Source organism: Physella acuta, unplaced genomic scaffold (genome assembly GCF_028476545.2).
Source record: "Physella acuta isolate Inbredline_101_S28 unplaced genomic scaffold, ASM2847654v3 ptg000090l, whole genome shotgun sequence".
NCBI classification, from domain to species: domain Eukaryota; kingdom Metazoa; phylum Mollusca; class Gastropoda; family Physidae; genus Physella; species Physella acuta.
The window spans coordinates 1892262-1907108 of NW_026731610.1; the positions used below are offsets into that span (position 1 = coordinate 1892262).

Genomic DNA, 14847 nt, shown 5'->3' on the forward strand with positions numbered 1-14847 from the left:
TCAGATGAAATTATGACAGTACAGCTCCTCATCAACCCACGCGGGTAATTGTATCGCGTTAATCAACCGCACCGTTTATTGGTAGTGCGCCGTGCACGGTTTACAAGCCTTACATTTCAAACGAAAGAAGCCATTAAAAGACGCGGTAGGAAGTGTCCATTAAATAAACTTGCTAGTCTTTTAACGAGATATTTTCCTTCTTATATTACTCAGGTTTCTCATATAACATTTTAAAAATATAACACCTACCGCAAAGATATAGCAGATATTCTTAATTAGTAGTGTGGCATCGTAATTAGTATCAGCCGTACCATCGTAAGAGTATATTTAGTTTTACCTTATTATTTACGGTTACGCCAAGGATTAGGATTAGCCCCAGGTGTAGACAAGGTTTAATGCTTGGGTAACCAACTGAACTATGGTCAGCGTTAGACATCAACTAAACAAATCGATATCTGCAAAACTGGCGATTCGATGGTATGGTACTATTTGGTTAGGCGTACAACGGGGGCAATTATATTCATCACATTGATTATTATGACTATATTTCAAGCACAAAATTTGTATTTGTATGTAGCTTGTTCTTCTCTAATCCTTCTCTAGCCTAATATTAATCTTTGATGTTTGAAGTATGGTGTTACGGGTCAGTTGTAGGTTAGATTAGAATAGACTAGAATAGTCCAGAACGTAGGGGAGGGGTGTGTGTGAGTTGAGTTAACCCCGGGGGTGTTTAGGTTTAGGTATTGTTGTCCCAAGATCGAGTGCGGGTACAAAAGCTAGAGTGAACGCTTGTAAGGGGGGATTTAGTTAGTAGCGGCTAGGGACTAGGGCTGCTGTGTAATGTGTAAAGATGAGAACAAATAAAGCATTGAACATTTTCTCTGATCGTTTTCTGCATTGAATAAAACCCAGACGTAACATATGGTTTAATCTTATCATAAAGAAAAAAAAAACAATTATCATTGTCTAAATTTATTCACGTAGTACCTATTTCATTTTTGTGTTGTTTTTTTTTTCCTGTTTTACAGCAAGTCTTATAAAGATTATTATTATTCAGATCTAAAATATAAAAATCTAAAACCATTTTATTATCACTATCCCCAACCAACCTTTCAGCCTGCATCCTAAACCCTCTCCTCTCCCCTCCCCCCCTGCCCCTCCCCCCTCCCCTCACCTTAACACAAACCAAACTGCTTTTAATTTGACGATAAACACGACCCCTAACAAAGCGCTTCTTGTCTGCCTGTTCACACTGTTGTTGAAGATAATCGCCAAGTTTTTTTTAAAGGGAAGTAATCTCAGGAGAAACGCAGTCTGTAGATGTTCAACTGTACTTAACGCCCCTTATTTTTTTCCAAACCCATTGCGCTAAGCCGGGTTTTTTTTTCTTTCTTTCATGAGTAGTGTCGACGACCGTTACCGCTTGGGGCGATAAATTAACGTTTACGGTAATTTTCGGTCAATGCGGTGTTGTTGTTTTGTTTTTTTTCAATGGTGAAACCGCAGAGGTAGCTAAAAAATGAATTGAGTAATAGTAGGCTACGGTTGTAATTTGTTTTTTTGTGTGCATGCTTTTTAAATGATTTCTGTGTAATGGACGGGTGCTTGAGAAACTAGTTTTGCTCTGGTCCAATAGCATTTCACGTTCAATTCGTTTTCAAGTGTTCGTTTGTGAAGGGGGTGTGTGGGCGTTGAAAGAGGGGGAGGTGGAAGGGGAGGTGGGGAAGTATGTGTGTGCATTATGAATTTAAGGATGGCGAAAATTATAAATCTAATTTTTCCATTGATGTATACGCCTTTTTGTTGTAATATTACCATTACAATGTGGTAGAAAAAAAAACCTTATGGAGAATTTATATATATCAATGAGCAGCAATTTCGTTTTTACTAATTCAGTGCTAAATATTAATATTAATATTACAATTAAGAACGAAGAAGAAGAATGGTTTGATAGTTACATGTGTGTAGTATGTTGCTTAGGAACTATAACAGTTGGTGTGAAATTAACTATCCATCTCTTAAAAAACAACAAATGCACTATCAACATGTTGAAGTATACCCTAAAACCCTGCTTTTTGTCGAAATTTAAATATATATATATATATATATATATATATATATATATATATATATATATATATATATATATATATATATATATATATATATATATATATATTGTTTATAAATGTATGTGCGCATTGCTGTGCATACATGGGTGAATGTGTGTTTGTATTCGGAATTTCGCAATTCACATTACGTGGAAGCAAAAAAATTCTCAAAGATCGACTGGAGACCAATGTCTGCCCAGCCCAATTCATCCGCCCCCGTCTGTTGTAACATATTTTATATTTAGCCCAGCATCCCCCAATGAAGTCACATGGTATGAGAGCGAGGGGGGGGGGGATATCTAATCAGCCTCATTTATAGACGGTCCGTGTACAACGCAAATAGTTTCCTAGACCGAGCGTGTTTGTTTTTGCCAAATGTAAATATTTGTGGTGTGGATTGATTTAAATTTAACTTATTAAATTTCGAGGCGGGATAAAAAAAATTCTGAAATACTTGTATTTCTTCGGAGGAGATTTAAGAAAATATAGCTTTTATGGGGAAAAAAAATGAAACATGGACGTGTGATTGCTGCGTGTTAATTTTTGTAGATAAATATGTGAGGGGGTTGAGTGGGGGTTGACGGCTGTACTGATGTCGTATTTTATGGTATCTTATAAATATCTGACTCTCTTCATCACTCTCTCTTACACTCTCTGTTTTTCTGTGTGGGTTTTATATATAGACTACCTGTTTATGTGTGGGCACGTCTGTGTTGTATATGTGTGTGAAATACACGATACAAATGAATATGTTTATGTAAAAATGGGTCGGCAATTTAAAAAGTTTGGGAACTAGTATATTTAACCAAGGGGTGACTGGCCTGACCGGGAAAAATCCAGTGGGTTTTACTGGAACGGTGCTATAGAAATCGTAGTAGTCTTTAGTTTTTAAAAGAAAATTACGTGTTATTATTTCTCTAAATTACTATTTCCACTCCTTAGCAAGGCGAAAAATTCAATTTGATGTAAGGGGGGGGGGGGGGGGTGGGTATGCACAAGTTAAATTTTTAAATGTTATTCCTGGGTTTGGAAACCCTTATCAAATTTCCCGTGCCTTTTAGCCACAACCTATTTATCCCTGCTTTCTACACAGTGTTTCTTCCAGACTTTTTTTTCTCCGGAGGGGGGGGGGGGGTGGGTGGCGGACACTGTTAAAAGTATATGTTTTCTATATAAATTTCATTTCGTTGGGGGGGGGGTCAGAGCCCCCTCCCCCCCCCCTTCCCGAAGAGATGCTTGGAAGAAACTCTGATTCTACAGCCTACAAGAAACAAAAGGCATCTGCTCGGCTAGAAATAGAGCAGACTAGAACCACAGCAGACGATACACGCTAAGACCGACCTATTAAAAAGACATTAAGAACTAGCAGACACCACGACGCGACTGGGCGTCGGGTGAATTTTTCTTAAACTCAGACTTTGGCAGACGAACTCGGTTTTCTAAACAAATACAAACGTTTTATCTAGAACAACAAAACTACATTGTATAGCTATACTAAAATACATTTTGTTTATAGTAATTCACACCACTTAAAAAAAACGCGCGGTAATTGGTTTAACCTAAGCAATTGTCTGACTTGCAAGATTCTTAACGCATGCGCACTGGACGAGTAAGCCTGCGCATGCGTGCCGGGTGAAATAATTGTCATTCCTTGTGTAAACTGGGGGTCGGCGAGTGAAAACGATCGAGCTTAATCTACCTGTGATCTTTGCCGGCAGCCGGCTGATGGGTAAATAAGATGAGCGGGGAGGTAATTAGGCAAATAATTAGCCGGCAGAGTTACAAATATACTCGCTGTTCAATTTGAGGACAGACGCAACAAAACAAAAATATAGATATAACAAAGCTAGGTTTTATCTGATGTATGCGTAAGATGGGAGATGTTTTGGAAGTATTGTAGAATGTCGTCTTTTAAATCAAACTGAACCGCGAAAGTGTTGTATAATTAGAAAAAAGAGGGATTGGACAATTAGATTAGCAACATAACATCGACTATCTTAATAAGAGAAAATTAGTCAAGAGCATTTCTATTAGCGTGTACGTAAAACATATTTCCCATCTCCTGTCCCCCCATCGTGATGAGATGTATGTGAATGTATTAAAAAATTGTAATGTTCAACAGTTTTTGTTTGTCTTTAGTATTTCGAAGGGGAAAATGCTAGTGTTGTATTTGTTAGTCTTAAAAGCGTTTATTTGCTCGATCGCTTTATTACTATGATATATAGTTAGCATAACGTGGAAAACTCACTATTTCATAAGCAGCTATTGCATTTTGAGAAGCATAGCCGATATTTAAAGAAAATAATGTTAATACATATACATATATATATATATATATATATACATATACATATATATATATATATATATATATATATATATATATATATATATATATATATATATATATATATATATATGTATGTATGTATATATATATGTATATATATATATATATATATATATATATATATATATATATATATATATATATATATATGTGTGTGTGTATGTGAGTGTGTGTTTGTGTGTATGTGTGTGTTTGTGAGAAAAAGTGTGTGTGGACAAAAAACATAACGTTTTCAGCATCACATACACACATTTTATTTTTTTGCGCCTAAAATACATTTTCACAAACATGAACACACATACACACGCACATATAGAACACACAACTAACTCTCCCATTTTGATATCAAACATATCCAATGATTAGACCTCATTATGCCCACTGCTTTGATCTAGCTATATCCCACTATCCACCTTGATCATTAGCCGTTAGATATCCTTTAATAATATTCTCCCTACACCCGAACTTCAATCTCCTACTCCGATTAAATGTTTATTTCAATCATAGAGATACACAAATCAATACACATATTCCTATAATAGTTTCAGTTACATTAAAATGTCTAAACAATTTTCATTGAGAATAATAACCTAGTCCACAGGACAATTCTAAACTGCATACCTTTTAAAAAATGATGGGTGATGGAAGGGTATATATATATATATATATATATATATATATATATATATATATATATATATATATATATATATATATATATATATATATAATTGTGCCAAGCGCTTTCTTTTAAACGAACAGCACAATATTAAATAACACATTTAATTTACTAATTCGGTTTTTAGTGTTATTATAGTATTGCTGCTTTACTCGCTTTAAAAAACAAATGCTGGTCGCTTTTTTTAAAGTTATTTTTTATTTTAAGTGTTTTTTTTTTAAAGCAGCCTCAAAAGGCAAGATTATTTCCCTTACTTGTAAGATTACCTCAAAAGTCAGGATTATTTCCCTTTGCCTGACCAGTTCGCCACACACACGCCTAATTAAGCGCTAAATTTGGGTCGTGTCTTTGAGGCTGTCTTACTGTAGGCCGAGGTAAAAAAAATTGTATCCTTAGACACCGGAAACTGGTGTCATCGTTTCCTGTTTGTTTTTTCTCGTCGTGACCTTGTGCAAGAAAAATCTTCCTGGGTTTTTTAATATGTTTTTAATTTGTTTTTTCTTGTTTTTATTTTTATCTCTCTTTCTCGCTCTCTCTATTCTCGCTCTCTCTTTTCTCTCTCTCTCTCTCTCTGAGTTTCTAATAGGCATCTTTTCGGTGGGGGGTGGGGGGGTGGGGGGTTGTTTTGTGCAGAGCCCCCGCCCCCCCCCCCCCCCCCCCCCCCCCCCCCCACACCCACACCCACGAAATGGAATTTATATAGAAAATATATATTTTAACCTTGTCCCCACCCCCTGAAATTTTAGTTCGTCCCGAAAATTTATAGTGCCCCCCCCCCCCCCCCTCCCCCGGAGAAAAAAAGTATGGATAATAATTGTCGCTTTCCTAATATTGTCAACTTTTTTTAACACTTCACAGTTTATAAATGCTGAACTCATAGTAATAACAAAATGACTGTTGTAAAGATTAAGATGGAGTCAATTATTTAGTTTAAAACGATATTTCATAAGTAATTTGTCTAGCTTCTGTTTTACATTAAGGTTTGATTCATGAGTTATTCTCAGATTAAGTTAAATGTTTTCTTTTTAAAAGAAAATCTCAACGTTGTTCTAAAAACGTTGGGTATTTTAGTTCTAACACGTGTTATAGAAAGTCGTCCGAGACAACTTACTTATTTTCTGCTCGCTAGTAGATTCAAAGATTTAAATCCTTATTCGTTCGTCTTAAAAATAACAACCCTAATATCCATATTTTAATTTTTACTCTTTTTTTCATTCTCTAAAAATATATATTGTAAAGGCCAAAGTACACAGCCCTATATATATATCTATATATATATATATATAGATATATATATATATAGATAAACATACATTATTAATACTATTAATAAACTATCGTAAATGGCAAAATTACACACCCTTATATATATATATATATATATATATATATATATATATATATATATATATATATATATATATATATATAAAGAGAGAGAGAGAGAGAGAGAGAGAGAGAGACAAATACATTATAAATACTATTAATACACAATAATTTAAATTTTCTCTTTAGCTTTAATCCTAACCTTTACAAGTACCACGGTAAAAAAACAAAAAAATTACGACATATTCGCCAGTCGGGAAATCAATTCAGCGCCCATTTTTTTTTCATTCCTATTTGTTATTTGTAACCATTTGCCTTTCTCTTCTGATACCAACATTTGCCCTAGCTCTGAACCAATCGGGTGAAATGTCGTTTCCCCTTCTTTGTTTTCTATCTTCCAACAACATTTTGTTTATCCCCGTGTATATTAATCCCAGTCCAGAATAGACTTCGATTGTTTTCAACGATTACTACTTTAGAATCAAGGACTGGAACTCTATTCAGGATCTACAACCCCTTTCCACCCCCTGGTGCCAGTCACGCTCCAGTGGTTACACGATCTTGACAAAAAAGGACAGTTGAGTTGTGGGAGGTTAGAACATGTTTTATGCATGTCACGGTTCAAGGGTCACGTCAAACGTGTCACGCTTGATTGAACCGATGACAGGCCATTGTGTGTTGCCATTTGTTTGACTTTTTTTTTTAAACGTGGAATCGTTACGATTAAGATGTGTAAGTTATAATAGCGAGGTCAATAGTGACTTTGATGTATGAAAACCGATGCTTCTTTAAATACATTTGAGGGTGGCTGGGAGTTATAAATGTGGGAGAGTCCGTACACAGTTTAATGTAGCAAATCAATGGATCCTTGAATATGGGTTTAGTGCATTATTTCCGTTTTAACTTTTTTTTGTACATTATTTTGTGAGTGGTTGCTGGAAATATAACGTTGAGAAGGTCGTTACAAGTTAAAAAAGAATGATACCTATAGTATTATCGTTTCAATGGTTAGGAGGGGTCAGCGTGGTCGAGTTGGTTAAGCTCGTGTTTGCTATACCGAAAAGTTAATAATTCACACCACCGGGCAGATGAGGCTCGATAGCTGTGAACTGTAACTCTAAAATATAAGTAAAATAGAAATTAGACATTAAAAGAAATATCTTCTTTCAGCGCGCGCCTCTGTGGCCAGGGAGGTGAGTACTTAGTGACTCACGCGCGCGAGACGAACCAAAACGTGCCCGCGTGAGCGTCGATTAGTCTCCGTACGACAGGGCCTGTACCAGGAGATGAAAGCCCACAATTTTTGTAACGTATCCTTCAAAAAAAAAACAACTCCGGAATTCGCCCAGAAACCGTCTGTGAGAAAAATGCCAGACATTGTACGCGTGGCGTGAGTAACGAACGTCATTGATCTCGCTCGTCTTTAACTCTTTTCACGCGCGCTCAGCGGACTGACGGAGCAGTTAATGAGCACAGCGACCATGTCTGGCGTCATTTAATGACTCCAAGAATTATTTCGAGAATTTGTTAACTAAGTAAAAGTAGATCACGTGATCTTTTTATTCTTCTTCGTTCTTAGTTATAATATTGGATGGGATGAAGTTTTGCATGTCAAAATGTTATGCACTATTCGTCCTGCTTCTTCTTCTTTGTTCTTAATTTTTAGTGTTGGAAGGGATCGAGCTTTATCTGCCAGAGGGTTTGAACTCGAAACTTTTTCGAAATTAAGATCTTTGCCAACTCGACCACACCACCAACACAATTAAGTATACGTGTCAACTGGTTATGCGCCATTGAGGCCATTGACTTCGATTTCAGCCTGCTTTTCTTTTTGGATTTGCTTCCATAGCCTTTGTACAACCAAGAACAAACTACAAGGCAGCAGTTGTTTGATTTTGGAGTTGTATCTCCTAGAAGAGTGGCTGTACCCAGCTAACAAGCCTCATTTGCCCGAGGGATCGAACTCGGGACTTTCTCGACCACGCCGACCCCTTCGTCCTGCTGACTTCGACTTTCAGCCTGCTTTTATTCTTGATTTGTTTCTATAGCTTTGTTCACCAAAGAACAAAATGTAATGCAGCAATTGTTTGATTTAAGAGTTTTCTCTCCTAGATTGGTTGCTCTTTTTAGCTTAAAAGCCTTTTATGCTCGGAAGGGGGTGGAAGTGGGGTGGGGGGGAGGGTAGAACTCGGGACTTATTGGTTTAACTATCATGCACTCTCCCGTTCTTTTTCACGAGTTAAAATCTTTGGATATTATAAAAATACAATGAAATACGCATTACGGATTCCTTCATTCCATAATCTTTAGCTCATTAGCTCAATTATAGGCCTATCTAGTTTGTAATAATCATTTCTCCTTCCTCTTCGATCGTAATTCTATTTTGGAAATGATTCCCTATAACACAATTAGGTCTTACGTGTCAATTTGTTATACGCCATATTAGGCTATTGACTCCGATTTCAGCCTGCTTTTATTTTTTATTTTATTTTATCTTCATAAGACAATGGTAAACCTGGACGCCCAACTGACTTCATCAGTAGTACTAATTAGTTACTAATTAGTTACTAATGATGCGATTTTACAGCGACGGTGTGGTCTAGAGGTAGAACGCGCACTCGCAAACCCTGAATTGAATAGGTTCAATTCCTGTTCTGGGAAGACCTTGTCATATATCAGTAAAAAAACAACACTCTTAATCCACCTTTGTGATAATGATCCCCAAGAGACACGGGGGCCTGACAACAACTTGTTGATTTTGGTATTCTCTGTTTTTGTACTTGACAATAGATTTGTTTTGTTTTTCTGTTATAGAAAATATGTCAGCCTTGATCTTTATATGCACATCAGTTTGTTTTCATTATCGATAAATGTATTTCTTTCTAGAGAATTCGGTTGTATTTTATTTTTAAACTGATAGCCTTACACCGAATTGTCTATCTAAGAATGGTTAACTTTGTATATAAGTTTCAGATATTTGGAATAACCTTACCAACACATTTCATTGCCCAATGTAGATTCTTTTTTTTTATTTTTTCGAGTTTTCTAAAAGCCAATTTTTAAATTAAAAAATGATTAACTCTGTACATATACTTTTCAAACAGATATTTGGAATATCCTTACCAAAAAAATTCTTTTTTTAAACGAATTTTCTGAAAACCAATTTTTAAATTAAAACATGGGCAACTTTATACATAAACTTTTCAAACAGACAATGTGACTAAATTAACAAACTAATTTTATTTCCAAACCGACATTTTTTTTTCTTGTACCAGGTTTAAGCGGGGAGCAGAGGGCGTTTTTCGAGAACAGCCAATCAGAACTGTCCTACAAGCGTGATGGCGACGCGTGGACCATCCAAGTGGGCATTGTGGGAGTCCCGCAGAGCACGACCTTCACCTTCAAGCTGGGAGAAACATACGACTCGACAAACATAGACGGCTCACCTTTAAAAGTGCGTCTTATTATATTATATTATATTATATTATATATATATATATATATATATATATATATATATATATATATATATATATATATATATATATATATATATATATATATATAATATGTGTGTGTGTGTGGGGGGGTGTAGGTTTGTTTACTGGGACGTGTATGAAAGAGTGTTTGTGTATAGTTATATAAATGCGAAAACGCATGAATTTGTTAGTGTGTACGTATATGCGATGGTAGCTAAATAACGTTCTATTATAGTATGTACGTATGTGTATTTACATGCTTGTGTGGAAGAATATATTCAAATGACGATTGATTAGAGGCTATTTAAAATAAATAGACGAAAACAAATCCCCGGCCTCCCAGAAATGCCTATCATCAAACGGACATTCCCAACTTACATATCCATTTATGTATGTTAATTTTAGTTTGAAAAAAACCAATATCAAAATTATGATGACATTGTTTATAGCATTATCTTTTGTTTTTAAAGCGTATTTAATTCTAGTATAAGCGTATGTTATGTGTGTCTGCATACTCTGCATTTATATATATGTTGTAATTTAAAACAAGTAGTGAATATATAAAGAAAAAAGTGTGAGACCACAATGTGTTGTTTGGTGCAAATAACTTAAACATACTATGACATATATTATAAAACTGTTACTCGATTCATACATATATTTGAAGCATGTTATGACATCGGCTATAAAATCTCATTATGTCCACTAAAAAAAAAATTAGCATTGTTTTGTTTCTATATTTAGAGTGTGATACAACAAGATGGCGACAGACTGGTTGAGAAACACGAAAACCAGGGTCAGAGGTCATTTGTCATGGATATAGTTCGAGAGGTCAACGATAACATTATGAATGCTGTAAGTGTAATGACACCGGTGCATGGGAAAGGTTAAAGGTTAAATGCAAGTTCATTAACTCCGATGTTTAAACGCGTGAGATCTAGTTTGACATTAAAAGGGGGAGGGGACGGAGGGGTGAATATAGGTCGCAGATAGCGGGTGGTGGGAAATTGGGAAGGCGTTGACAAATAATGTAAAAAAAAGTTCACCTATTTCGGTGACCTCGGCATATGAAGGGATAGTGTGGTCAGCACTATGCCCAGCTGCCTTTACTGTCCCCGGGCGCCGACCTTGGGGGGGGGGGGCGCCAAAATGGGTTGGAAAAACAAATTGAAAGTTTGAGAGGGGGTGGTGCAAATCAAAAGTTCGAGGGGGGGGGGGGCAAATCGAAAGTTTGTCCCCGGGCGCCGGGAAGGGTCGCTACGCCTCTGTACTTTCCCTATCGTGAGTTCGGTACCCATCAGAGTTGGGTGGACTTAAAATTTAGTCTTTAAATGACATCCTTAATGGGAGGCAAAAAGTTGTGTACAATGGAACCGACTTGCGATCTTAAAATAAAGAGTAAAGAAAAGTTCCCTTTTCAAACCTGACGGCCTATAGGGCAAGTTGACTTCACTTGTTTCTGTGACCTCGGCATATGAAGGGATAGTGTGGTCAGCATTATGCCCAGCCACCTTTACTTTCGTGAGTTTGGTACCCATCATAGTTGGGTGGACTCAGGGACGGTCTACTGACAGTCTAGCTCTCTACCGCTAGGCCACTCCGTATTAATTATTGAATACAATTGAGTTTCTCTAACATAAAATACCTAACACAACTAAGTAAACAAATTCCTTTTTCTTATTTCAGACTGCGACTATTGGAGGCGTCTCAATGCTGACGATCTACAAGAGAACATAAAGTGCATTAATTAAATTAATTAAAACTAATTAAATTGTATTTATAGGAAAACAAAGTATTTCAAATTATCCCTGCCTAGGTATTTATATGTATAACTGATTTATTTCTTTTTTTTTAAATGTCACATTTTTGTTTATTACGCCATTTTTTTTTAAATTTAAGTATTTTAATTTAAATTAATCAAAACATCCATAATGACTTACACCAAGGGAGATGTATTCCCCGAATTGTCACTATTGCCTTTGTGTATATTATGCTACGCTTTTTATTCGTCGATAAAATAATTGATTCATTATACTATAGTAAGTTAACAGCAAGAATACTGTATTCCAAACGTTAAAATCTCGCGGCGTCCACTATACATCCCCATTTGTGATCTTTAATATACCAGTCTATGGAAAATAACCCTAGAATACTTAAAAAGGATTTCATCAACAAAATATATAGACGATTAATATTTAGTTGTTAAGATTGCTTTAAGGGTGTGTTTAGTGTGTCAATTTCGACACTTATTCACATGCATTTTAGCGCATTTCTAATAACAAACAAAGACAAACTCAAATAGGTTTGTCAAATGGTGTAATGTTCAATTATGCAACAGATGGTGAAATAGCAAGGATCTTTTCAACCCAGAATGTAACTAGACAGTAACGTATTCGTGTGTAGGCCGACAGTATAGCAATAATAACGATAACACAAACGTTGTCACATCATGTATTCAATACAATCAACTCATTCCATTCTATGCTGAAGATTTTAGAACTACAAAAAATAATAAAACCTTAATTTCATTCAATTTGTTTTTCAGTGAAAATACATTTAATTTTTAGCTCTTACCGCATTTCGATTAAACCTTTCGTAACATTTTTCAATTTGTTTTTACTTTTTAAAACTACTTATAGCTTTCGTCTAAAACATCTTTCGTACTTTAACTCCAGTATTTGCAGTTTATAAGAGATTCGACGTAAGTGTATAGATATTAGGGGTTCCGAACCCAACCGTCCCTTTATTGTGTATGTATGATCAACTCTTCAAAATGTAGGATTAGCGTACTAGTTTTAAGGAGCCAGCTTGCTATATCTTATCACTCGACGAGGTTTCGACAAATTTATGTGATAGTTTTTTAGCATTCAGAATACTTGTTTTCAATAAAACCTGATTTTGTTAATATCAAGATTAATTAATTATGCTTTAAAACAATTACATTTACTAATCTACAGAAGCAAAGTGCTTAACGTTTGCAATAATTATTTACTTCTAGTATTACATAAAGAAACTTCATGACAAAAACCCATCCTTGTATTGTTAAAATATTTCCTTGTACGCGATTTTAATTTAACATTATTTTAATTGAACATTATACAATGCTTTTGTGTGTATGTTTTCAAAGAGAGCGTCAGTATTTTGTTGTGAACTATGTTCAGTTACATTGGCTTTTACCAAGGATATGTGCATATAACAGTTATTCCCATGAAGCAATACAATCATCATAGGAGTTTCAGAATTTCTTTCAGGCATTTCCTCAGGGAGGTGAGGGCACTGCACTACCGAAAACCTCAACCCACCCCTACCCCCTCCACCCCACTCCGATGAAATTGTAAAATAAAATAAAAATGTATACGGAAATTATTTACTGTAACCAGTATCTTCGCCTCCCTATACTGAAAACTTGCCCCCCACCCCCCCCCCCACCCTCCCTACGAAAGTGCCTGCCACCCCCAGATAAATGTTTGAAAGAAAAACCTCGTAGTTAAAAGCCTTAGATGATGCTAGTCTTAAAGCAATATATTTGAATTTGTTATTTGAATGTTTCATCTATTTATAATAACTAAGTATTAGTTATAATCAAATGTGCTATGGGCATACGGGACGCTTAGCTACTCCAGTATACATTTAGTTACTCTAGTACACTTGGTGACTCCTGTATACATTTAGTTACTCTAGTACACTTGGTGACTCCTGTATACATTTAGTTACTCTAGTACACTTGGTGACTCCTGTATACATTTAGTTACTCTAGTACACTTGGTGACTCCTGTATACATTTAGTTACTCTAGTACACTTGGTGACTCCTGTATACATTTAGTTACTCTAGTACACTTGGTGACTCCTGTATACATTTAGTTACTCTAGTACACTTGGTGACTCCAATATACATTTAGTAACTCTAGTACACTTGGTGACTCCTGTATACATTTAGTTACTCTAGTACACTTGGTGACTCCTGTATACATTTAGTTACTCTAGTACACTTGGTGACTCCTGTATACATTTAGTTACTCTAGTACACTTGGTGACTCCTGTATACATTTAGTTACTCTAGTACACTTGGTGACTCCTGTATACATTTAGTTACTCTAGTACACTTGGTGACTCCTGTATACATTTAGTTACTCTAGTACACTTGGTGACTCCTGTATACATTTAGTTACTCTAGTACACTTGGTGACTCCTGTATACATTTAGTTACTCTAGTACACTTGGTGACTCCTGTATACATTTGGTTACTCCGGTTTACAATGTGTTACTCCAGTATACATTTGGTTACTCCAGAATACAATTAGTTACTCCAGTATACATTTGGTTACTCCAGTACACTTGGTTACTCCAGTATACACTTTGTTATAACATTGATTTAGTATTTTATCAAATCTAAAACAGTATAGTATTTTTAAGCTGGAATAGCTATAGATGTTTTATTTTATTTGGGCTCGCCGTTCATCGTTGTGTTGGTGATTCTGCTTCATGTATTTATACTCTGTTTCGTCTCAGTTGTAAGATTTAAACATTAAATATTGGTTCCAATAAAAAAACTTGAATTCGAGTTTTTATTTATATTTAACTTTATCGTCAACGTTAGAGGGAAAAAGCCAGACTGATCCGATTTTCTATAGACAATCTATCCTAAGGAACCTTGGGTATATTTACGCCTAATACCTAAAATTTACTGACTCGAAGGTTTTTTTTACAACATGGCAATTCGTATAATGGGTGATTACTAAAATGGGTGATTTTGAAATAGACGATTACCAAAAGTGGAAGATTATGTGTAAACGTAATAATATAATCACTACAAAAAATCCATCACCTCTCCCTATCGGAATTATTTTTCTCAACTTTGCAGTTGTGGGTTTCTCCAGTGCCAATAAAATAAGATTTGTGAG

General features: G+C 35.5%; 1 protein-coding gene across 2 annotated transcripts in view; it reads left to right on the plus strand.

Moving 5' to 3' along the window:
* The window catches only part of LOC131928080 (fatty acid-binding protein, heart), a 56699-nt gene extending 43331 nt beyond the window's left edge, over nt 1–13368 (plus strand). The window contains exons 3-5 of one of the 2 annotated variants that reach the window (XM_059284002.1): nt 9742–9920; nt 10690–10800; nt 11632–13367. In XM_059284002.1, coding sequence (XP_059139985.1) covers nt 9742–9920; nt 10690–10800; nt 11632–11682 — 341 coding nt within the window. In that variant the 3' untranslated portion in view covers nt 11683–13367. Of the gene's footprint in view, nt 1–9741; nt 9921–10689; nt 10801–11631 lie in introns of both variants that reach the window. The other variant, XM_059283994.1, reaches the window with a different exon arrangement.
* The last annotated feature ends 1479 nt before the right edge of the window (nt 13369–14847 follow it).